Raw genomic sequence first — 27644 nt, forward strand, 5'->3', positions numbered from 1 at the left:
TCTCAGTTGTTTTTCCCTGGCCTCCTTTTCCCTTTTTACCTATTAAATTGTCTTCCAGGTTACTTATTCGTTCTTCTGCCTCACTTACCCTAGCTGTTAGATTATCTAAATTAGATTGGATCTCACTGATAGCATTTTTAAGTTCTGCCAATTCAGCTTTCATTTCTGCCCTTAGAGACTCTGTGTTACCATTAATCGATTTCTCCTTTCTAGCCATTGTCTTCACAATTGCTAGCCTGAATTCCATCCCCGACTTCTTGGTTATATTTGCATCCATTTGTAAGTCTGCGGCATAAGTCATAATCTCTGAGTCTTTCCTATTTTGGGGGTTTCTCCTCCTAGTCATTCTGTTGATGGGTGGTTGAGGGAATGTATAGAGTCCAAATTATTGACCAGAACCCAAGCAAGATGCACCTGTTTTCTAGGGACCTTGGGGTTGCTGGCCTCTTGTTCTCCCAGCCTGTCTTCAGGGGCAGGGGCCTGCCGTGCTGTTACTCAGGCAACTCTTTTTGTGCAGAGTTGCCCTGCCCCCACCCTCCGTGGCGGGTGATGGGCACAGTGGGAACCAGTTTTTTAGGGCTTTTGTTTTCTGGCACTTTCCCTGGCAGATTTCTGCGTTTCTTTCTCCTCCACCATCTTTTTCCTGATTGCAATTATTGATCTAGATGATCATCTAGTACAATTGCCATCTTATTACTAAGTAGAGTGGGAATGAGTAACTGTCGTATCAAGCTCAACTAGTTTACCCAAAGAAACTGTGAGAACTTGTTTGACTTACTTTCTGATGCTCACATAATAATGTTTTCAATTTTTGGATTTTTAAAAGATTTATTTATATATTTATTTGAGAGAGTGAGAAGGGCCAGAGGGAGAGAGAGAGAGAATCTCCAGCAGACTCTCTGCTGAGCTCAGAGCCTGAGGTGGGTCTGGATTCCAGGACCCTGAGATCATGACCTGAGCCAAAACCAAGAATCAGAGACTTAAGTGATGGAGTCACCCAGGTACCCTCAATTTGGATTTTATACCTGAAGTTGGGTTTCTGATGTATATATTATTCCCAACTCAGCTTTATCATCTAGCCTTAGCTTCCTCACCTCTAAAATAATACAGTAATTTGTAATTATAAATAATGTAAGTAAAACTTTGGACCCAGTGCCTGACTTCTAATACATATTTCATAAGTGGAGAGTGTCATCATTTTTGTTACTTTAAGTGATTTATTTTATTTACATGTTGCTTGTGTGTTTGGAGTAGAAGGTAGAGTAGTGGGGCAAGATTCTGGAGTTAAATGTCTGTAACATGCTAGGTGCTTTGTGTAATAAACTAAAAGATGGTATCTTGTACTTCAACTAAATATATGTAATGTGGGCAAACTAAACTCTGGGATTATTAAACATTTTAAATTAAGAAGATATAATGTTACTCTGTAGCCAAATCCAGGTATTTGTTACCAATACAGGTATCAAATCACTAGCATTTTGACCATTTTATTGTATCCTCAAACTCATCATTTCTAAAATAGAATTCATCATCTCTCCTAGACTCTTCCCCCATCCCTCATTCCAAACTTCTTTTCATCTCCCTGGTCATGCAGCTTACCATCGTCATAATCTTAATGAGGTTATTTCAGGTCTGCACTTGTTTTCTCATTGACGAATTGAGGTTACTAGTAGAAACTACCTTATAAGGTTGCAGTAAGGAACAAATATGTTAATTTTATAAAGCACTTAGAAGAATAAATGACAGTGTAGTAAACAGTGGGGGAAATATGGTTGTTGTGGTTCCCATACTCCACGCTCAAAATGCTGGCATCAGCTTTTCCCTCTTCCTCAGTTTTTTATCTACCTTGTTGCCAAGGGCTGTTATTTTTTTTTCCCCTTTGTATCTAGCATCAGTTCCTTTCTTTTTATTCTGACACCACCTTAACTTAGTCCAGAAGTACAAACAATTAGCCTACAGACCAAAAACAGCTCACACACATTTTGTTTGCCCTAAATTGTTAATTTTTTTTATTTAAAAATTTATTTTAAATTGGTAATGCATTCCACGTTGCTCAAAAGTCAAAATATACAAAAGGATATACAGTAATGAGTCTCCCTCTTAGTCCTGTCCCCTAGGCACTCATTTTGCCTCACTGGAGGCAACTAAAGTTATGCTTATTAGGGATCCTTCCACAGACATTTTATGCATATCAAAAAATGAGTAAATGCATACATTTTTTCTTCCCCTTCACTTTTAGACTCTCTGTATATTGCTCTACACCTTGCTTTGTCTACTTGAAATATACTTTGGAGACCTTTCCATATCTGATGTAAAGAAATACCTAAAATCTTTTCTGTGACTGCATAGTTTTTCACTGCAGTTGACCCTTGAACAACATGGGTTTGAACTATGTGAGTCCACTTATACTTGGATTTTTTTTTTTATATAAACACAGTACAGTACTACAAATATATTTTTCTCTTCCTTATGATTTCTTTTTTAGAGAGTGAGCGAGCATGCGCACAAGCCCGGGGGTGCAGGCAGAGAGAGAAGGAGAAAAAATCTTAAACTGGCTTCATGCTCAGAGTGGAGCCCCAGGCAGGGCTCAGTCTCATGACCCTGAGATCACCACCTGAGCCAAAATCAAGAGTAGGACCCTCAACTGACTGAGCCATCCAGGTGCCCCCCTCTTTATGATTTTCTTAATACCATTTTCTTTTCTCTAGCTTTATTATAAGAATACAGTATATAATACATATAATATACAAAATATATGTTAATCAACTGTTTATAGTATTGGTTAGGCTTCTGGTCAACAATAGGCTCTTTTTTTTTTTAAGATTTTATTTATTTATTTGACAGAGAGAGGTAGCTAGAGCAGGAACACAAGCAGGGGGAGTAGGAGAGGGAGAGGCAGGCTTCCTGCTGAGCAGGGAGCCCAATGTGGGACTCGATCCCAGGACCCCAGGATCATGACCTGAGCCGAAGGCAGACGCTTAACGACTGAGCCACCCAGGTGCCCCAACAATAGGCTCTTAGTAGTTAAGTTATTGGGAGTCAGAAGTTATATGTGGATTTTTGACTGTGTAAGGGTCAGCTCCCCTAACTCCATTGTTCAGGGGTCAACTGTATATGGATGAGCCACAGTTTATTAAAGTCTTCTATTGAATAGCACTTAGTATATTTCCCAACATTTGCAGTGTTTGTAACAGCAATAAAAAACCTTGTATGTTTATTAGTTTCCTAGGGCTGCTATAACAAAATACCATAGACTAAGAGGATTAAAACAGAAATTTATTTTCTTACAGTTCTGGAGGCTGGAAGTCTGAGATAAAGGTACCAGCATGACCAGGTTCTGGTGAGAACCCTTTTCCTGGCATGTAGAAGGCTGTCTTTGCCTTGTATGCTCATATAACCTCTTCTCTGTGCTCCTGGAGAAAAAGAGTGAGCTCTCTGGTGTCTTTTCTTATAAGGACCCTAATCCCCTTGGATGAAGGCCCTACCCTTATGACCTCATTTAACCTTAATTACTTCCATAAAGGCCCTAAAGTCACATTGGGGTTTAGGGCTTCAACATATGAATTTGGGAGTGGGGGACACAATTCAGTCTTTAGCACCAGTATGTCAGTTTGCCCAGACACATACTTTGAAAAAAATGATTGATTACCAGAATTTCAAAATCATATTTTAATTAAAACTCAGAATTCCAGTTTCTCTTGAATAATCAGAAGATACTGCTCCAGTATTCCCTCTTGTCAACAATTATGTGGAGTTGATGAGCTGCTCCCTCCCTCCCCTTTTGGATAGGACATGTATTCTCAGTTCACCATATTCCCCATCTGGCTTAGGTAACCTTAACCTGCCAGGCTCTTCTAGGTATTGAGTTTGTGACACCTTTGTAAGCTCTTACCATGATAAGAAAAGAATATTCTAATAGCTTCTAGTTATACCTTGATTTTTTCTGCCTTCTATATTCTGTAGACTGCTGACAGGGTATCTTCCTTAAAACACATTTTTAAAAATTATGCCATTATCCTTCGCTTTGCAACATTTACCAGATGCCTACAAAGTTCTAGGCATCATGCTAGAAGCTGTGGTTAGAGTGGTGAATAATTTAGATGGAACCCTTGCCTTCACAGAGTGCATAGTCTACTTACTCTTCTTCTTACTGGATTTCCTTTCTGTCTTTTCTTGACCAATTTTAGATCCTCAAGGCCCATCTCACCACAGGTCATTTCTTTGGATTTTTTTCTTACTATTCCACTTTTAGCTGTCTCCTCTTCTAATTAGTGCTCATAGCCTCAAATCATAATCCAGCACTGCAGCATCTATTGTCTTGTGATGTTTGGTTGCTATTGTTTTATTCTTAGTTTTATCTCACCACATAGACCTGGAATCTGTAATCTCTCTATCTTATTTTCTAACAATGAATCATGGATCACTACATCAAAAACTAATGATGTATTATACGGTGACTAACATAACATAACATAACATAACATAACATAACAACATAACATAACATAACAAAATAAAATAAAATAAAATAAATAAAATAAAATAAAATAAAATAAAAAATAAAATAAAATAATAAAATAAAATATAAAATAAAATAAAATAATAAAATAAAATAAAAATAAAATAATAAAATAAAATAAAATAATAAAATAAAATAAAATAATAAAATAAAATAAAAATAAATAATAAAATAAAATAAAAAATAAAAAATAAAAAATAAAATAAAAATAAATAAAATAAAAATTAAATTAAAATTAAATTAAATTAAATTAAAAAAATTAAAATAAAATAAAATAAGAAAAGCATGCACTGTATAAAAGGAGCACCCATTAATCAGCTCTAGCTAATTTTTCTCCATGCTAGTGTAGATTCCATGTTGTAAGATCTCCCAATTTTTTCAGAAAAGCAAAAAATGGATTTAAAAAAAAGAAATCTGCTTTTGAAAGATTATTAGCTAATTTGATTTTAATTTTTCACATCACTGTGAGAATAAGCCAGCATCTACTATGGGCTGCCAATTTTTTCTGTTTGACCTAGACTGCAAGTTCCCTGAGGGTAGAGACTAAGTAGGGACCAGGTGGAAATCTACCATTATCTGCTTTTCCCTCTCAAACACACAGTGTCTACTACAGTGTTGGGTATTTGGTAGATCTGTAAAGACTTGAATATTATCACTAAGTTTCTCTTTAAGTCGACTATAATCTCCAATAATAATATAACACTTCTGCTTTCTCCACATTCCTAATGTGTGCCTTTAAAGATAATTATCAAGACAGTCTTTTCTCTACTTCCTTTTTTCTCAAATGTAACCATGCAAATTCCTTGACCTAGCTCCTTTTTTTTTTAATTTTAAAAAATTGATCCTTTATCCCTCTAGAGTATCTTTCATTTTTTCTGCATTTCTCTTCCATTTTATCTCCTCTGAATTACAAACTCACAAACAAGGTGCAATATCTTCAGGAAGATCTTCATAATGTTAAGCATATAGTTAACTTTTAATTATTTGGGGCTGATCATCCTAGCTTTTTTGTTTATTTCTGTGCTGTCAGTTATCTTGTTTCATCTTAAATTAGAATAGGAATGTATGATGTGAATCTATTTTCTTGTTTTTTTAAAACTAGTTCTGATAAATGTACATTGTGTAGTTCCTCTAGTTTTTGTAACTATATTCTAGAATCTATATGTAGCCTTGAAAAATAATAAAATTAATATGTAGCCTTGAAAAATAATAATAATCAATATGTAGCCTTGATGATTATTGGTTCCTTTATTAACCTGACCTCTTGTCCTACAAATTGAGATGGCCCAGGACTCTTCTAGAACTTCTTGACTTGGTGCTTCTGAGCCCAGGCAGTGAGTGGAAAGGCCATTCAAGAGATAAAGTCTCTACCTTTAAACACTTGTTGTACTAACCATTGACAAGGACCACTGTATTGTAAATTCTTTTTGGTTGCTGCAGTGGCACCATGTTTAATTTGTTGGAGGAGACTATTACATGAAATAATGGTGTATTTAAGTGAATTGCATGAGATTTTACATGATATTATAGAGCAATGAGCTTATACTATTGTGGCTCTTTGTCCTTTTTCTAAACTGATGACTTAATGCCATGCTGGAGCTCTGTATTCTTAGATGGTTAACATCATGATTAGTGGGAATCCTTTAATACTCTCTGCAAATGTTTAATCATAGAGCTCACTGCTAAGGTATAAAATCACCTCCAGTATTATGATCGTCAACATCATCCAACTATTCAAAAGTACAGGATAGTATCAAGTACTATAAGGGGTAAAGAAGCTTTGGTATCAGACATCATCCCTGGATTCAAATCCCAATAATTTACCAGCTATGGGACCTTGGGCTTACTTACTCTCTCTGAGCCTCTATTTCCTCATGTGTATAATGGAATCAACAATAGTACCTACCTCACAGGGATTGTGAAGATTAAATATGTCCTATTGGAAATGCCATAGGAATGAAATAATATGATATCTGGGATTTGCCTAAAAATACCCAGTGAGTTGTGGGGGGAGTGGTGGGGGTACAGATGAAACAAGATTTTCCATCAGCTGAAAATCACTGAAGCTTGTAATAGGCACATGGGGGATCATCTTTATTTTTGTATGCATTTGAAATTATACATAATAAAAAGATTTTTTTAATGCTGTGCGAGTTACACTCAAGTTCACCTAATTTTGTGGAGAACTTAATTGCTTTTCTTGAATTTAATTTCACAGATTAAGCAGAAACTTGGAAAGATATTCTAGATCTTCCTTGTATGTCTTAATCATAAAACTATATATCATACAATATTATAACTGAAGAGACCTGAAAAGGGCTAAGTAGTTTACTCAAAATGACATTGCTAGATAACAGTGGAGCCTGGACTAGAACCTAGGTTCCCCATCTCCTAGTTAAAAGATTTTCCCATTTTTTTCATACTTCTTTCTTTAATTATAGTACTTTTAATATACATTCTGTCAGTTTATTGCATGTAAGATTAATTATTGTTTAAAAATAAATTTACCTTTTAACCAACTGAGCCACCCAGGCGCCCGTTAAAAATAAATTTACCTTTTGATGACAGTACAGGACAAGGAGACTAGTTCTAAAACACTGAGACTGTATTTGTACAATATACTTTTAAAATCATAGTGAGCTACCTGCTGAGATGCCACATGTGGGGGTTCTTTGAATTTTTGTTTTCCAGTGGTTCCTGTGGTGATAGGTGTGACCCTATTTGGGGGAAATGAGGATCTTGCAATCTTCTTTTATTAGGTAGTTTGTTTCCAGTAACCACTTACTCTCCATTATGTGATCTGCTTCAAGCAGGAGCTGGGGGATTTCACTGGCTCTCAGGTCAAAGAGAATTATAGCTTCATTATAGTGCTAGACTGCTATAGTTCAAATCTCAGTTCTGCCATTTACTAGCTGGGTGATTTGGGGATAATCTACTTTATCTCTCTGTGCTTCAGTTTCCCCATTTTAAAAATGAAGAAATAATGTGCCCACTGAGAATTATGAAGATTAAATGAGCTAATACAAGTATTTGTTCTTAGGACAGTATCTGGAACATAGTAAGTACTCAGTGAATGTTGGCAATTTTTGGTCTTTTATCACCATTCTATTGTTAATGTCATACTGCAAAGTAGCCTGAAGGTTTTCCCAGAGGCCCATCCCAAAAGTACTTTCTATTCCCCTGGAAGACACACAATTAAACTGTCTGAAAATATATGTGTATTCTAGTTGTTCTTTAGTTATCTTTTTCTAATATTAAAGATACAAGTAATACTTTTTAAAAATTACTTATAATCTCAAAACTCTAAAATACTGATTTTCAATTTTCAATAGTTCCAGCATTTCTTACAGATCAGAGGTTGAAAGTGAATGATATCTGCTCAAATCTTCCAAAATGATTGGTTTGTTGTCCTTAAACTTCTTTTAGCAGATAGTTGTATTTTTTTTTAAAAAAGAAGATGCTTACCAGATTTATGATATTGGAAAGTAGTGAGGGAGCACTGTAATTTGAGTCAGAGGATAATAATTCCAGTTTTGATTCCATGATTTCTAAACTATATAACCTTGGGCCTCCAAATTCATTATCAGTGAAATGGGAATGATATATGAAAACTATGTCCTTACTGTAAAGCTATGTAGATACAATTGAGGAATTATTATTTGTATTGTCCAAATGCTCTATCTTGTTTAGACACTGGGTACTTTCTTAAGTCTCTTAGGGTCCCCAGTGTTTTGCTTGATTTTGAAGTTGTACATCCCAATGACTCTTCCTTGGTTTCCACCTTAAAGGTTTAACTGCTCACTTTTGTCCCTAGACATTTTCCCTCTCAGGGCTGACCGAAGAGTGAGATATGGTCTATTAGCCAGCCATCTGCTCCTCTACCTTAAACAAACTGTTCACTTTCATAAAACAAACAGATCACTGTGGAAAATGCCACTTTGGTAACAAAATAAACCTGGAAACATGATGAAGATAAAGTAACCAAATCAAATTTCTCTGATCATAGTCCCTGGAATATGGTTTGTGATTTTCTGCATATGTGAGACATTGACCCGCTATGGATGAGGCTCAGTCCTCCCTATCTCCTCCTCTATTTCCTTCTCTAGTACTCCCTCAGGGGAAGGACCAAAAAGTCCAGCTTCCAGACACAAATGCTTGAAGAGCCAATCCAGGCAGAAAGATGGTTATTATCTCAAGTAGGTAATTTGTATTTCTAAAGCCCTCCTGACTGTATAATACACATCTCAATGGCCCAGGACATACCTTAAATCCCTTTGGACATTTCCTCACCACTTTCTTCACAGCTTCTGTGCAACTGTCTGGTTCCAGACACAGCAGAAGCTCCAACTCTAGAGAAAAGCAAAAGGTTTAAAAAGTCCTCTCTTTCTCTCTCTCTCTCTCTCTTTTTTTTTTTTTTAGAAAAACTGAGCTTTCTTTAAGACCATTCTATAGGCCCAAATTTCCTTCAATTTTAAATTTTGGCTGAGTAAATATTAAAACATTTTTTTAAAGGAAGAGTTTACACACCTTTCGGATAGCTTTCTCTATATATACTCCCACTAACATTTAGAATGTTGTCCAGAGTTATCTAAGAGTTACCTATTGGCTATTCCAGTTTGGCTGTTTTTCAAGTGAGAGGATACTAAGCAGAAATGGCTGAGACATTCCTAATTGTCAGCTATCTCCCTTATGTCATTTGACTAAAATATTGGTGGTATGAGTGGGGCAATAAGTATTACCCAGACTCCTTGATTATTGCTATTAAATAATATTGGTATTATCTAATATTATAATATAATTGCTGTTAAATACCCTTCCTTATTCCCACTATCATTCATTCATTGGACATTAATTAGCACATTGGACACTAATAGCACATTATTTAGCAGAGGAGATACTCTGCTAAAAGATACAAAAGAAGGTAGGTAATAGTTACTAGTTAACTACTGGGGGGCTCACCTGATGGTCAGGGAAACAGACAGACAATGCCTCTTTGTGCCAGGAAGTGTTGTAAATACTTGAATGCATATTAACTTGATAAATCCTTATGACAACTCTACAAGCTGGTACTACTATTATTCCCCTTTTGCAGATGGGGAAACAGACAGAGGGAGGTAGGAAAAACTTGTCCAAGTTCTTATTGTTAAGAAGTTACAGAAGCAGGGGGTGCCTGGGTGTCTCAGTCCATTAAGCATGGGACTTGACTCTTGATTTCAGCTCAGGTCATGGTGTCAGGGTTGTGGGATTGAACCCTGCTTGGGGCACCACACTCAGCAGGGAGTCTGCTTGAGATTCTCTCTCTCCATCTCTCTCTGCCCCTCCCCCTGCCTTTCTCTAAAATAAATAAATAAAATCTTTAAAAAAAGAAGTTACAGAGCCAGGATGTGACTGTAGGCACTCACTCTAGAGCCCACACCTTTTTACCATGGCTAGAAGGAGAAGTGACTAGAAGATGATGAAGGGGTACATTTAAAAGATATTTCTGCTGTAGAATTAATTGCAACTGATAACCAGTTGGCTGGAGATGGTGAGAATGAAATCAAAGGTGACTGACTCTCAGGTTTTTAGACTGATGGTGGTGCTAAAAATTGAGATTGTAAACATAAGATATGGAGAGGTTTGTGAACACATTGTGTAGGAAAGACTTGCTTGATGCCTAGGAGATAACCTACTGGGCTAAGGCTAAAGATTCTGGCCATCAACAATAATAATGGTAGTGATGATAATAATAGCTATTGAGAACTTTTTATATGACAAGAACTGTTTTAAGTGTAATTCAAGGAATCCTCATATTAACCCTATTAAATCAGTACTACCACCACCACCCTGCCTCTGGCAGGTGAAAAGTCTTAGGTTTATAGGGAATAAATATCTTGTCAAAGTCACTCTGCTTCCTCAGCCCTGCTGTCTTATAAGCCATAGAAATTAAAGAAGACCAGATAGGATATGGCTTTTGTAAGATGGTCTGGCTAAAAATGATGACATCTAGTGAAAGGATAGGTGAATGGAAAGAACCAAATTCACTCACTCTCTCCTACAAATGTTTCTGGCAGCAACCAAGCAAATTCTCCTGGTTCCGTGGTGCCCCCCTGTGGACTATATGACAGTCATCTGACCTAACATTCTTTTTCTGCCTTTGCATCCCCTTTTTCCCTCCTTGAAATCAGAACAAGCTGCCCTCTCTGGCACCTCATACTTCACAGTTAATTACACCTCAAACATCTCTTATACACAATGTCTCTAATTTTCTTTCATTCTTTCACTCTTGTCCAATTCCTGTACTTGGGAAAACACACTTCCTCATTCTCCTTTTCTGTCATTCATCAAAAACCTTCAGGTATGTGTTTGAACACCTATCATATGCCAGGTACTATTCTAACCCCTTGAAATACATCAGTGGAAAAAAATATCAAAGATTAAAAACCCTGCCTGCAAAGAGCTTACAGTTTAATGGAAATTGGATTTTTCTGTGTCTGATTTCTGTGCTTATTCCTTAATATGCTTCTTCTTTGGGGCACCTGGGTGGCTCAGTTGGTTAAGCATCTGCCTTCGGCTCAGGTCATGGTCCCAGGGTCCTGGGATCGAGCCCCACATTGGGCTCCCTGCTCAGCGGGAAGCCTGCTTCTCCCTCTCCTGTTCACCCTGCTTGTGCATTCTCTCTGTCAAATAAATAAATAAAAATAAATAAATTAAAAAATATATGCTTCTTCCTCCATCAACCCTGACCTCACCCTCCAAGAGGCTTCAGAGAAGCCTTAGGACTCTGCAGAAAACAGTTTGAAATCTTTTAATTCTAGATGGAGAAGTTGAGGCTTACATGAAAAGGCCTTGACAAAGATTATAGGATATAATCCCTGGGCATCTAGCTCTCAGGTCAGTGCTCTCTGCTACATTTGCTGACTCTATGTCTGGTTGATCCAGATCCCAAACTGATAACAATGTGCCTAGCATAACCTCTGACACACAGTAATTATGCAGTAAATATTTGGTAAATGATGGATGTATATGTGAGCAGTTCTATTCATATACTTGGATGAAAGAAAAGAAAATCCATGTGTTTTGAGATAAAATCAGAGGTATTTTATTTTTTTATTTTATTTTTCCAAATGTTTATTTAAACTATAGTTAGTTAACATGCAGTGCAATATTGGCTCAGGAGTAGAATTCAGTGGTTTATCACTTACATACAACACCCAGTGTTCATCATAACAAGTGCCCTCCTTAATACCCATCACCCATCTAGCCCATCCCCCACCCACCTCCCTCCATCAACCCTCAGTTTGTTCTCTATTATAAAGATTCTCTTATGGTTTGTTTCCCTCTATCTTTTTTTCCCCATCCCATAGGTTCATCTGTTTTGTTTCTTAAATTCCATATATGAGTGAAATCATATGGTATTTGTCTTTCTCTGACTAACTTATTTCTCTTAGCATAATACACTGTAGCTAACTTGGAGCTATTTTTTTTAAAGATTTTATTTATTTGACAGAGAGAGACATAGCGAGAGAGGGAACACAAGCAGGGCGAGTGTGAGAGGGAGAAGCAGGCTTCCTGCTGAGCAGGGAGCCCGATGTGGGGCTTTCCCAGGACCCCAGGATCATGATCCCAGCCGAAGGCAGACGCTTAACAACTGAGCCACCCAGGCGCCCCTAAATTGAAGCTATTTTAATGTGTCAAAATTCTCCAGATTCTTTGGTAGTGGCACAAAAGTTTTCCTCATCATCTCAATAGAAGATTCTTTGTGTGTTATTGCCATCAAATTAGGACTGGTTTCCTTAATTCCTGACATTCAAAAAATAAAGGAATTATTTTTAGGTTTATTTTTTGCTTTTTTGTGTGGCTGTATTATAATTTTGTCTCTTTGCTCATTGTGTATTTGTTGTATTTTAACTGCATTAGGTATTAAATGGCTATTGTGAAGTAACCTATAAAATGGACACTTTTATGGGTAAAAGTATTTGACATCGAAAACGATTAACTGATTTATGGACTACCTTTTGAAACACAATCAGGTCTTAAATTGTAATTGATTTGGAGACACTTAGAATAATCCAAAATCTGATCAACTAAGTTATAAGCAAGCTGTGGATTTATCTTCCTTGCCCTATGTTTTCCTCTTTAGTGAGATTAAACTGTAGATAGATCGAAGGAAATCTGGTTAAAGAAGTACTGGTATGTGCTTCTGGTAGGAATGATTATGACGATGTAGATAGGGCAGCATAATGAGGCCACTGAGTCTCTCTTTTTATAGAAAGACAAATGAACAGGGAAATAGAAGACTGCTCATATTAACTCCACCTAGCTTGTGTGTTTAAGAAAGATAGACAGAAAATACTTCCTTAGAGAGATTTGGTGCTAATGTGTTTAGAAGCTCATTAGGGTAAATATTCATACAGGATCTTTTGTAGGTAGGGCTGGTTGGAGTAGTTGGAAGAAGCAGATTCTCATGTATATAGGATTTGTGGGGGGCAGCTAATATTGTTGGGGACAAGCCAGGGCCATCTTGATGAGTAGAATATACAAATTAGAATGTTATCCAAACACTGACTTCTCAATATCTAGTAAGTCCTGAAAAATGATGTTCATAGAATGCAAACAGGTATAACCAAGGGTAAATGGCATACTGTATGCATATAGTGGATTAGATCTTATTCTAAAATTGTGTGTCCCTTGCCTTTTATCCAGATATGGATCAACTCATAAACAACTTGGAAGTCCAACTTAATTCAGAAGGTGGCTCAATGCATGGCTTCAAACAGGTCAGTTATCAGGAAAATGAGATACTAATATTGAGCTATAATAGTGCTGAGTACCTGGTAATCATTATAGAGCTAAAGCTCTTTTTTTTTTTTTTCTAACAATGTTGGGAACTGAAAAGGGGTGAAGGAAGGAAGGTTTCTAAGAAGTACTTGAAAGCCTGGGTTTCAGGTCTGAATACTGGAATAGATCTGGCCTAAAAGAAATATAACCTCTAGGGTCAAGGCTATAGGGGCAAGTTAGACACTTGGTAGGCAATAGCAGTCATTTACTTAACACTGTTCCACATTTCAGACACTTTGAAGATTAAAAACATTATCTTATTTAATCTTCGTAATAACTCTGTTGGATACTGTATTTAGGTTCTCCAAAGAAACAGAATCAACAGAATGTGCATGTCTCAATATCTCCCTCTCTCTCCCCATCTACATATATGTATATATATGTATGTATATACACACAAACTATATCTCTATATCTATAGATATAGATAACAATGTATGTATCACATATATACATATATATTTATATATAAAATAAAATATATCTATCTACCTAGCTATTGAGAGGGAGAGAGAGATTTTAAGGAACTGACTCACATGACTATAGAATTATGATGAATCTAAAATTTAATAGGGGTAGGCTGGCAGATTGGAGAGCCAGGGAAGAGTTGCAGTTCCAACAGCAGTTGGGTGAAGGAGTTCTTTCTTGCTTGGAGGAGCTTAGTCTTTGTCTATTAAGGTCTTCAAGTGATTGAATGAGGCCAACCCACATTATGGAGGGTAATCTGCTTTACTCAAAGTCCGGTAATTTAAATATTAATTTCACCCAAAAACATCTTCACAGAAACATTCAGAATAATGTTTGACCAAATATCTGAGCACTGTGATCCACCCAAATTGACACAAAATTTATCATCACAGATAGGTATTATTAATATTCCCATCTTACAGATAAGAAAATTGTAACTTTGGGAACATCCCAGAACAAAGATTTTTATTATTTTTTTTTAAAGATTTTATTTATTTATTTGAGAGAGAGAGTGAGAGAGAGAAAGAGCACAAGAGGGGGGAGCGGGAGAGGGAGAAGCAGACTCCCCGCCAAGCAGGGAGCCCGATGTGGGACTTGATCCCGGGACTCCAGGATCATGACCTGAGCCGAAGGCAGTCGCTTAACCAACTGAGCCACCCAGGCGCCCGATTTTTATTTTTTTAACAGGCAAGCAGTCTGTGTTAGACGTGGAAGTCCCATTTTGTTCAGGTTTAAGTTTTAAAGTCATTCCATGAGTAAAACCCAAATATAGTCAAAATTACCCTTGAAAATCCCTTAAATTGTCTATAAAGTTGAGTATGCAGTTTTGTGTATCCAGTAACTATCTGTTTCTCTTTTTAAAAATATTTTATTTATTTGAGTGACAGAGAGAGAGATAGAGAAAGAGCACAAGCAGGGGGAGGGGCAGAGGAAGAGAGAAAAGCAGACTCCCCACTGAACCTGACCCCAGGACCCTGGAATCATGACCTGAGCCGAAAGCAGATGCTTAACCAACTGAGCCACCCAGGCGCCCTTTGTTTCTTTATTTAAGTCACCAGATTAAGTATCTGGCTTACATTTAAGAGTCATATTTTACCAAAAATAGTTTTTAACCATTAAATGTTTTGCCTTTGGTGTACAATTGACTTTAAGGTACATGCACATAGGGGTGATTTTCCTTTGTACTGTGTTAATACCAAACCCAATTTAATATTTTATTTACCTTCCTTGTAGCTGTTGCCATTTAGGGACTATTAGTACATCAACACTTGCTAATTATTTTATTTTATTTTATTATTTAATTGTTTTATTGTTGCAGAACATCTGCTGGTTTCTGGTGCTAAGTCATAATTAATACTAAAAAGAAGCTGAGTATAAGTGTTAGACAAAAATCTGTTGGACATGTAATAAAAAATACTCAGTGAAATGTTGTCAAGCATGCATAGATACCTTATTTTGAAATCTCAGTACACCTAAGTACAATTCCAAAATTATTTTTCAATGCATTGTTTAAGTATACTAAGTTTCTAGAATTTGAAGGCACTTTGAAATTGGTTCAATGTATAGAAAATTCTGGATAATAGATAATCTAAGAACTTTTTTGTTTCTTGACTTCTCCAAGATATCATGTTTTTAGTAAAGCTAGGGTGCTTGTGGTTACATGGCCACAGAACACTGGCCATGTCCCAGGGAACAAAGGCTCAGAACTTGTGTTCTATAAAAATACAATGTTGGCAACATTCTAGTGGGCAGAAGCCTACTGATTTGTCTCATTATATGATTTGTTTATGTCATGAGATAAGATTAGTGGGGGGCTGTCTAGTTCAGTACACACATGCTCCTCAACCTTCTTTGAATTCCTATATCACCATGTACAATATAATGAATATACTTGGTTGTCACTGCCTTTTGTTTTTAGTTTCTGATTATTTCGTAGAAGTTGGGCAAAGTGTATGAGCAACTTTAAGGCTCATATTGTAGCATACATGTCTCCCCCCTCCAATTTAATATTGTTAAATTTTACACATATTCTCACATACTTGCATGTATTTACACACTCTCTCTCTACCCCTTTCAACTCCCTGTGTCTCTTTCTTTCATTTTTTACCTTTGAAAGTAATTTGCATCGAGAAACTTCACCCATAAATAATTCAGCATGCATCACCTACAAATGACACTCTCATACATAAGTACATCAACAATATTACACCCAAGTAATTAACAATTTTTAATAATATTATCTAATTGGGTCATATATTTCTAAAATGTTCTCAGTGACGCCTTTTCCCACACCATTCTTTCCGCCTGGAACGTCCTTCAATCAGCCTGTCTAATTTACCAAATCCCAACTTTTCTTAGGGCCCAAATTTCAATTCCATCTCTTCCATAAAACTTCCACTGATAACTATTCTTACTAATCTTAGTGCAGTTGATTTCCTGGAATGCTAAATTATCTGTACCAGTTACTTATGTGGCTCTGCTTAGTACTTGTTCTCTAGTCGTCAACTAATTTATGTAACTATCTCTTGTTTTTACACTGATATTTTTTGTCTCTGAAACTTTAATTATTATGTACCACTTACACAATTTTTGAAACATCCTTATTATGAATATTACTTACTTTTAGTAGTAAGTAGTACTTTTAGTGCAGCTAAAAGTAAATAAATAAATACCTATATTCTGGGTTTGATGTGGGGTATTGGTTTCCTGGGGTTGCTGCAACAAATTATCACCAGTTGGGTGGCTTAAAACAAGATAAATGTATTCTCTCATGGCTCTAGAGTCCAGAAGTCCAAAATTGTGTCATCACCGTGATCCTTTCCAAGGTTTTAGGGGAGAATCTGTTTCTTGCCTCTTCCACCTTCTGGTGGATGCTGGTGTTCCTTGGCTTGTGGACTCAGCACTCCAGTATCTACCTACATCTTCACATTGCTTTCTCCTCTGTGTCTCTGTGTGTGTCTCTGCTCTGTGTACCTGTTTAAGGACACTTGTCATTGAATTTAGGGCCCACCCAAATAACCCAGGATAATCTCCTCAAGATCCTTAGTTTATCTGCAAAGACTTTTTCCAAATAAAGTAATATTCACAGGTTCGGGGGATTAGGATGTGGACATATATTTTGGGGGAACATCATCCAGCCCAATACAGTGTGTTATACATATATTTCTAATATATAGTAAATAACACAGCACCCCAAAACAATCTTAGATGCTTTGAGAAAGAAAAAGTTCTTCACCATATTATAGTTTACATTTTTCATAGTTTCATGCTAGGTAATAATTTTTCCATATTTTCATGCTAGGTACTAATCAAATACCTAATGAATCAATATATGTACACACATATATACATGCATACATACAACATACATATATACATGTCTAACATTATTTTGCCTAGACGCAGCTGACACTATGCTCAATGCTATCTCCCAAGCCTTTAGGATTGCCTAGTTCATTAGTTTTTACAAATTGATGAATTCTTTTATCTCATAGTGCTACATTTCCGGATGCTATTGAGATGGTGGTGATGTAAAATTTGAAATCCCTCTAGGTTTATTTTGGCTCTACTTTTTTTTTTAATTATTTTATATTAATCACCATACATTATATCATTAGTTTTTGATGTAGTGTTCCATGATTCATTATTTGCGTATAACACCCAGTGCTCCATGCAGTATGTGCCCTCTTTAATAATAATACTCAACTCCAATCACCTGTCCTTTCTCTGAATACATGAACACCTGATGTCCTTATTGGAGAAGGATTGTAGTTTCAGAAAGTTAAACTGACTTTTTGACTTAAACAATGAATGTGCACATATATGTCTTGATGTACATACTTGTGCACCCAGTCATGAAAATGATTAGTTTAAACCTAGAGCAAAGCTAGAAGGGACTTGTATACAAGAGCAGCTTTCCTCTTTCTGTTTAGGAGACTGGGCTTTATCTTACTACCATAAAAATACTCTTTCCTCTCTTTTCCTCCTGTGCTGACTGGAGTATTTTGTTCTTTCATTTTATTTCTAGTCTTGCCTTCCCACTTTCAAGCTCTAAATCAGAGCTATTTTATTTTATTTTTTTATATTTAAATGTGTGAATGTATGACAGTAAATTACATCTTAAGACAACTGTTCCAAAATAGAAAAGAAAGTAGCATACAACTACTCAGCATTCTTACACCCAGTAATCTTTCTTTTCCCCCAAGTGTCCATTGACCAGTGGATGAATAAAGAAGAGGTAGTACACATATATACAATGAAATAATAGCCATGAAAAGAATGAAAGCTTACCATTTGCAATGATGTGGATGGAGCTAGAAAAGTATGCTAAGTGAAATAAGTCAGTCAGAGAAAGAAAATAGCATATGATTTCACTCATATGTGGAATTTAAGAAACAAAAAAATGATCATGGGGGGAAAAAAGAGAGAGGTAAACCAAGAAACAGACTCTTAATTAGAAAAAACAAACTGATGGTAACCAGAGGGTAGGTGTGTGTGGGGGTGAGTGGATGGGTTAAATAGCTGATGGGGATTAAGGAGTGCACTTGTTTTGGTGATCACAGCTTTGTAATATAGCTTGAAATTAGGCAATGTGATGCCCCCAGCTTTTTCTTTTTCAACATTTCCCTGGTGATTCGGGGTCTTTTCTGGTTCCATACAGATTTTAGGATTGTTTGTTCCAGCACTTTGAAAAATGTCATTGGAATTTTGATCAGGATGGCGTTGAAAGTATAGACTGCTCTGGGCAGCATAGACATTTTAACAATGTTTATTCTTCCTATCCATCAGCATGGAATGTTTTTCCATCTCTTTGTGGCTTCTTCAATTTCTTTCATAAATGTTCTGTAGTTTCTAGAGTATAGATCCTTTACCTCTTTGTTTAGGTTTATTCCAAAGTATCTTATGGTTTTTGGTGCTATTGTAAATGGAATCGATTCCCTAATTTCTCTTTCTACAGTTACATTGTTAGTGTATAGGAAAGCAACTGATTTCTATGCATTGATCAGCAAGACAGCATGGGACTGGCACAAAAACAAACACATAGATCAATGGAACAGGGTAGAGACCCCAGATATGGACCCCAACTCTATGGTCAAATAATCTTTGACAAAGCAGGAAAAAATATCCAATGGAAAAAAAGACAGTCTCTTCAATAAATGGTGCTGGGAAAACTGGACAGCTATATACAGAAGAATGAAACTCGACCATTCTCTAACACCATACATGAAGATAAACTTAAATGGATGAAAGGCCTCAATGTGAAACAGGAATCCATCAAAATCCTAGAGAACATAGGCAGTAACCTTTTTGACATTGGCCACAGCAACTTCTATCAAGACACATCTCCAAAGGCAAGAGAAACAAAAGCAAAAATGAACTTATGGGACTTCATCAAGATAAAAAGCTTCTGTACAGCAAAGGAAACAGTCAACAAAACAAAGAGGCAACCTGCAGAATGGGAGAAGATATTTGCAAATGACACTACAGACAAAGGGCTGGTATCCAAAATCTATAAAGAATTTCTCAAACTCAACACCCAAAAAACAAATAATCAAGTCAATAAATGGGCAGAAGACATGAACAGACACTTCTCAAAGAACACATATGAACGGCTAACAGACACATGAAAAAATGTTCATCATCTTTAGCCATCAGGGAAATTCAAATCAAAACCACATTGAGATACCACCTTACACCAGTTAGAATGGCAAAAATTGACAAGGCAAGAAACAACAAATGTTGGAGAAGTTGTGGTGAAAGGGGAACCGTCTTACACTGTTGGTGGGAATGCAAGTGGGTACAGCCACTTTGGGAAACAGTGTGGAGGTTCCTCAAAAAGTTAAAAATAGAGCTACCCTATGACCCAGCAATTGCACTACTGGTTATTTACCCCTAAGATACAAATGTAGTGAAAAGGAGGGCCATATGGGGGCGCCTGGGTGGCTCAGTCATTAAGCGTCTGCCTTCAGCTCAGGTCATGATCCCAGGGTCCTGGGATCGAGCCCCACATCAGGCTACCTGCTCGGCGGGAAGCCTACTTCTCCCTCTCCCACTCCCCCTGCTTGTGTTCCTTCCCTCGCTCTCTGTCAAATAAACAAAATTAAAAAAAAAAAAGAAAAAAAAAAGAAAAGAAGGGCCATATGGACCCCAATGTTCATAACAGCAATGTCCACAATAGCCACACTGTGGAAGAAGCCGAGATGCCTTTCAACAGACGAATGGATAAAGAAGATGTGATATGTATATATATAATGGAATATTATGCAACCATCAAAAAAATGAAATCTTGCCATTTGCAATGACGTGGATGGAGCTAGAGGGTATTATGGTAAGTGAAATAAGTCAATCAGAGAAAGATAAGTATCATATGATCTCACTGATATGAGGATTTTGAGAAACACTACAGAGGATCATAGGGGAAGGGAGGGAAAAATGAAACAAGATGAAACCAGAGAGGGAGACAAACCATAAGAGACTCTTAATCTCAGGAAACAAACTGAGGGTTGCTGGAGTGGAGGGGTGTGGGAGGGATGAGGTGGCTGGGTGATGGACATTGGGGAGGGTATGTACTACAGTGAGCGCTGTGAATTGTGTAAGACTGATGAGTCACTGACCTGTATCCCTGAAATAAATAATATAGAATGTTAATAAAAAATTTTTAAAAAGAAGATGTGGTCCATATATACAATGCAATATGACTCAGCCATCAGAAAGAATGAATACCCAACATTTGCATCAACGTGGATGAAACTGGAGGAGATTATGCTGAGTGAAATAAGTCAAGCAGAGAAAGACAATTATCATATGGTTTCACTTATTTGTGGAACATGAGGAATAGCATGGAGGACATTAGGAGAAGGAATGGAAAAATGAAGGGGGGGAAATCGGAAGGGGAGACAAATCATGTGAGGCTATAGACTCTGAGAAACAAACTGAGGGTTTTAGAGGGGAGGGGAGTGGGGAGATGGGTTAACCCAATGACGGATATTGAAGAGGGCATGTATTGCATGGAGCTCTGGGTGTTATACGCAAACAATGAATCATGGAACACTACATAAAAAACTAATGATGTACTATATGATGACTAACATAACTTAATAAAAAAAGCTATAAAAAAAAGAGTGCACTTGTGAGTGCACTGGGTGTTGTATGGAAGTGTTGAATCACTAACTTCTACACCTGTAACTAATATAATACTGTATGTTAACTGGAATTTAAATAAAAACTTGGAAAAAATTAGAATAAAAAAATAAATCAGAGCTATTTTAGACAGTTGATTCCCCTGACCCTCAACCTCCCAAGGCATTCTACCTATCTTCATCAAATGCTCAAGAGCTTAAATATTTTGAGTTGACCACTTTTTCCCTAGATTTCTTTCTAGAATTGAGGGTCCTATGTGCCTTTATCCATCATCTTTGATGATATATCAAAAATAACTCTTTTTTGCCAACTCAAATTGACTTAAAATTTGATTAGGATTCTGGGCATTTGAGAAGGACTGTGGAAATAAAAAAAAATTCCTCTTTGAACTACCCCCATACATGTTTGTGTTTTTTTCATACCTAACCTTCTTCATAGACTCAGAAATTTGATAAAGCTGCAGCCTGAAGTTCTAAAATAGTGAATGTGTAAAGTAGCTATTCTCTTTCTTTGAAAAGTGATAGTGACTAACTACAGAACACTTAAAAACTGAAGCCATCACCCCATGTTGAAGATAAAAAGAGGTTATTTAAAGAGAAAAATCTGATGCAACAACTTTAAATTAATACTTAGATGAACTATTAAAACTGTGGTAATTATATTCAATATGTGGAATGGGAAGCCATCTTGAGTCATCTCATTGAGAATTTTTAAAAATCAAAACCCTGGGCTGAAAACTTACTCCCTACTTTATGTCTCTTCAGAATCCTTAAGTATAGTATGTCATGTACAAGGAGAAGGTAAAGCAGATAGTGTTTGGGGTTTTTTTTGTTTAACAATAGGTGTAGTTATATTCAAAATATGGAAGAAATCAGACTGTATATTAGAATTATTATTAAAATTATTTGACCATATGGAAAAGAGAATTCTCAGTGCACACAAAAATTATTCACTATAGTAATGTGTAGATATGAAATGCTTGTCCTATTATGTCTTCGTGCTACAAAGCAAGAAACAGTAAGTTCAACCTTCAGAGCTGCTTTTGAGCATAGACTTTTCTTGAGGAAGCTTCCTTGCATAATATAGCATTCACAAATCAGAAAATCCTTGTCACAGACTGGATTCACTTAGGCATAACAGGTACACTTGAAAGTGATATATACAGAAGGAAATATGTGATGATACATTGTGAAGAAATTACTGTTAAAACAGGAAAACACAGTAGTGCCTGGGTGACTCAGACCATTTTTAAAATGTCATTTTCAACTCCTGAAGTCTTTTATCTCTTTGAAAAGTGTATGACTCTTGATTTCGGCTCAAGTCATGATCTCAAGGCCTTGGAATCAAGCCCCATGTTGAGCTGTGTGTTCAGCGCAGCGTCCACTTGTCCCTCTCCCTCTGCTCCTCCCCTGCTCACACACTCTATCTCTCAAATAAATAAACAAAATCTTAAAAAAATAAAATAAAACAGGAAAACCGAAACAACTGGCCTTCCAACATTACTTTCAAAGTCTTATAATGATGGCAGAAGAGGAGTAATGATTGAAGCCCTGTTATGGACAGGGTTTTGTTAAGAATTGCTAGACCACAGGGCAGGCTTGGTCTACAGAAGCACAACTCATGATGGGTGCTGAAACAAGGCCTTACAATATCTTATCTCATCAATTAGAATAGTATTTATGATATGAAAGCAACCTAAGTATCCACTGATGGATGAAAGGATAAGGAAAATGTGGTACACACACACACACACACTGAATATTATGTAGCCACAAAAAAGGATGAAATACTGTCATTTCATGACATGGGTGAACCTAGAGGGTATTATGCCAAGTGTAATAAGTCAGATTGAGAAAGACAAATACTGTATTTCACTCATGGTGGCATCTAAAAAAAAATACTGAATAAACAAACAAATAAAAAGCAGAATCAGATCTATAAATACAGAGAACAAACTGATGGTTGCCAGAGGGCTGAGGGGATGGGCAAAATTGATGAAGAAGAGCGGGAGATATTTATGAAATAAATAAGTCACTGGAATAAAAGTCACAATATAAGGAATATAGTCAATGATATCGTGATAGTGTTGTATGATGTCAGATCATAGGTACACTTGTGCTGAGCATAGCATAATGTATAAAGTTGTTGAATCATTATGTTGTACACTTGAAACTAATGTACTATTGTATGTTGACTATACTCAAAAACACTTTCAAAAAAAGAATAGTCTATATGTTCTTCAGTTTCTATACTCTTATTGGTCAGGTTCCAATATGGATTTTCCTGAATAATGTGTTTTTCAATAAAATAAATAAATTTCAAAAAAATAAATAACATGGATTGAGTAACAGCTGTCCTACTCTTCCTTAGAGATTCCTGGGATTCTGCCTTTTAATCTGGGAATATATATATATATATATATATAATGGATATTATATATATCCATTTTTTATCCATTAATCAGTTGATTGACATTTGGGCTCTTTCCATAATTTGGCTATTATAATGCTGCTATAAACATCAGGGTGTATATGTCCCTTCCAATCAGTATTTTTGTACAGAGGATAAGGAATTTTTTTAAGTTCAATAGAGCCATTCTTGACAACTTCCCTCCCTTTTCCCCTACCTCCCAGTAGAATTCTACGACTTCCTTACCTGGATGAAATGAATCCACCCATGAGGGATAGATCACATTAGAAGTATGTGGAACAATGAATACAGAAAAATGAACCGATGGTTGCCGGGGGGGGGGGGGATGGGCAAAACAGATGAAGGGGAGTGGGAGATACAGGCTTCTGGTTATAAAATGAATAAGTCATGGGATTAAAGTGTATAGCATAGGGAATATAGTCAGTGATACTGTAATAGTATTATATGGTGACAGATGATAGCCACACTTGTGCTGAGCATAGGATAATTTATAGAAATGTTGAATCACTATATTATACACCAGAAGCTAATGTAACATAGTGTGACAACTACACTGAAATAAAAATAAATTTAAAAGTATATGTAACAGTGGGGGAAATCACAGAAGTTAGGCTTATAGGAGCAGATTGAAACAATATTTGGACCACAGACAAGGCCTGAGTTGGGTTCCAAGTTTATAAATCAAGAAACCAAGAGTGACATAGCATAGTAGAGGGAGAACAGTAGATTCTGTAGATAAAGTATGCGTTTTTTGAAAAAATGCAAGGATGCCTGGAAGGCGCAGTCAGTTAAGCATGTGACTTGAGTTTGGCTCAGGTTGTGATCTCACAATCCTGGGATGGAGCCCCATGTCTGGCTCCATGCTTAGCACAGAATCTGCTTAAGATTCTCTCTCCTTCTCCCTCTGCCCTTCCCCCCACCTCTAAAATAAACAAAATCTTGAAGGAAAAAAGAAAAAAGGCAAATGAAGAAGACACTGCCTTTTCTTGCCCCTCTTCATTTTCTGAGTTCAGGCATTTATTAAGTCTCACCTAAATTTTTAAAAATCATAACGGGGGTGCCTGGGTTACTCAGTTAGTTAAGCCTCTGATTCTTGATGTCAGCTCAGGTCTTGATCTCAGGGTTGTGAGTTCAAGCCCTGAGTTGGGCTCCACGCTGAGTGTGGAGCCTACATACATACATACATACATACATACATACATACATACATATCATAATGGTAATGTTTTATCAAACCCTTTTTAAAAGATATGCTATTTATTTATTCATTTTAACATAGTGTTTTTTTAGTTTCAGTATAATATACAATATAGTGATTCAATAATTCCTTACAGCACCCTGTGCTCATCATGACAAGTGCACTCCTTAATCCCCATCACTTATTTAACCTATCCCACACCTCCATCCCCTCTTGTAACCATAAGTTTGTTCTCTATAATTAAAGAGTCTGTTTCTTGATTTGGCTGCCTCTTTTTTCCCGTTGCTTGTTTTGTTTCTTAAGTTCCATATATCAGTGAAATCATGTGGTATTTGTATTTCTCTGACCAACTTATTTTGATTAGCATTATACTGTCTAGCTCCATTCATGTCGATACAAATGGCAAGATATCATTCTTTATAATGGCTGAATAATATTCTATTCTCTCTCTCTCTCTCTCTCTCTCTCTCTCTCTCTCTCTATATATATATATATATATATATATATATATATATATATATACACACACACACCACCTCTTCTTTATCCATTCATCAATCAGTGGACAGTTGGGCTGCTTCCATAATTTGGCTATTGTAAATAATACTGCTGTAAACATCAGTATCCCTTTGAATTGATATTTTTGTATTCCTTGGGTAAATACCCAGTACTGTGATTGCTGGATAATAGGATAGTGCTATTTTTAACTTTTTTAGTAACCATCATACTGTTTTCCACAGTGGTTGCGCCAGCTTGCAGTCCCATCAACAGTGCACAAGTGTTCCTTCTCCATCCTCTCCAAAACCTGTTGATTCTTGTCTTGTTGATTTTAGCCATTCTGACAGGTATGAGATAATAGCTCATTGCAGTTCTGATTTGCATTTCCCTAATGATAAGTAATGAAGAACATCTTTTCATGTGTCTGTTCGCCATTTGGATGCCTTTGTTCTTTGCAGAAATGTCTGTTCATGCCTTCTGCCCAGTTTTCAATTGGATTATTTGTTCTTAGAGTGTTGAGTTTTATAAGTTTTTATATATTTTTATATTAATTCTTTATTGGATATGTCATTTACAAATATCTTCTCACATTACTTAGGTTGTCTTTTAGTTTTGTTGACTGGTTGCTTTGCTGTACAGAAGCTTTTAATTTTGATGTCCCAAAAGCTTATTTTTTGATTTTGTTTCCCTTGCTTCAGGAGACATATCTAGAAAGAAGTTGCTATGGTTGATGTCTAAGAGGTTACTACCTGTGTTCTCTTAGATTTGGATGGTTTCCTATCTCACACTTAGGTCTTTCATCCATTTTGAAACTATTTTTATGTATGGTGTAAAAAAATGGTCGAGCTTCATTCTTTTGTATGTTGCTGTCCAGTTTTCCCAACAGCATTTGTTGAAGAGACTGTCTTTTTCCCATTGGATGTTCTTTCCTGTTTTGTCAAAGATTAATTGACCATATAGCTGTGGGGTCATTTCTGGATTGTCTATTATGTTCTATTGATCTGTGTGCCTATTTTTGTGCCACTACTATACTGTTTTGATTACTACAGCTTTGTAATATAACTCGAAGTCTATAATTGTGATGCCTCCACCTTTGCTTTTCTTTTACAGGATTGCTTTGGCTATTCAAGGTATTTTGTGGTTCCATACAAATTTTAGGAATGTTTGCTCTACCTCTGGAAAATGCTGTTGGTATTTTGATAGAGATTGCATTAAATGTGTAGATAGCTTTGGTTACTATAGACATTTAAATAATATTTGTTCTTAAAATCCATGTGCATGAAATGTCTTTCATTTCTTTGTGTAGTCTTCAATTTATTCCATAAGTATTCTATGATTTTCAGACTACAGGTCTTTCATCTCTTTGGCTAGGTTTGTTCATAGTTATCTTAATGTTTTTGGTGCAGCTGTAAATGGGATAGATACCTTGATTTCTTTTTCTGCTGCATCATTATTGGTGTATAGAAATCAACAGATTCCTGTGAGTTTACTGAATTCATTCATCAGTTCTAGCAGTTTTTTGGTGGAGTCTTTCAGATTTTTTATATATAGAATATAGAATCATGTCATCTGCAAATAGTGAATGTTTTACTTTTTCCTTACTGACTTGGATGCCTTTTATTTATTTTTGTTGTCTGATTCCTCTGACTAAGACGTCCAGTACTATGCTGAATAGTAATAGGGAAAGTGGACAACCCTGTCTTGTTCCTGACCTGGGGGAAAATCTCTGTTTTTCCCCATTGATGATGATGTTTGCTGTGGGTTGTTCATATATGGCCTTTATTATGTTGAGGTATGTTCCCTTTAAACCTTTGCTGAGGGATGTTACCATGAATGGATGTTGTACTTTGTCAAATGCTTTTTCTGCATTCATTGACAGGATCATATGATTCTTCTCCTTTCTCTTATTGATGTGATTTATCACATTGATTCATTAACAAATACTGAAATATACTTGCAACCCAGGAATAAATCCCACTTGATTGCGGGGAATGACTTTTTTTAAATGTATTGTTAAATTTGGTTTGCTAGTATTTTGTTGACAATTTTTGAATCTATTTTCATCATGGATATTGGCCTGTAGTTCACTCTCTCTTTTTTTTTTTTAAGATTTTATTTATTTATTTGACAGAGAGACACAGCAAGAGAGGAAATATAAGCAGGGGGATTGGGAGAGGGAGAAGAAGGCTTCCCACAGAGCAGGGAGCCCGATGCTGGGCTTGATCCCAGGACACTGGGATCATGACCTGCACCGAAGGCAGACGCTTAACGACTGAGCCACCCAGGTGCCCCATTTTTTTTTTTTTTTTGGTGGTGGCTTTACCTGGTTTTCGTATCAGGGTAATGCTGGCCTCATAGAATGAATTGGAAGTTTTCCATCCTTTTCTATTTTTTTGGAGTAGTTTGGGAAGAATATGTATTGACTTTTTTTTAGTTATTGTGGTATTTTTCTTTTATTTTTTTAAACTCTTTAATTTAAATTCTAGATAGTTAACATGTAGTGTAATAATTGTTTCAGGAGTAGATTTTTATTTTATTTTATTTTTTTATTCTTATGTTAATCCCCATACA

At 36.3% G+C, this 27644-nt stretch overlaps 1 protein-coding gene across 1 annotated transcript in view; it reads left to right on the forward strand.

Moving 5' to 3' along the window:
• Positions 1-27644, forward strand: part of KLF8 (Kruppel like factor 8) — an 87245-nt gene that overhangs the window by 9036 nt on the left and 50565 nt on the right. The window contains exon 3 of the mRNA XM_034991493.1: positions 13205-13278. Coding sequence (XP_034847384.1) covers positions 13205-13278 — 74 coding nt within the window. The remainder of the gene's footprint in view (positions 1-13204; positions 13279-27644) is intronic.

This window comes from Mirounga leonina, unplaced genomic scaffold (genome assembly GCF_011800145.1).
Source record: "Mirounga leonina isolate KUSES-001 unplaced genomic scaffold, KU_Mleo_1.0 Mir_101529, whole genome shotgun sequence".
Lineage (NCBI taxonomy): Eukaryota > Metazoa > Chordata > Mammalia > Carnivora > Phocidae > Mirounga > Mirounga leonina.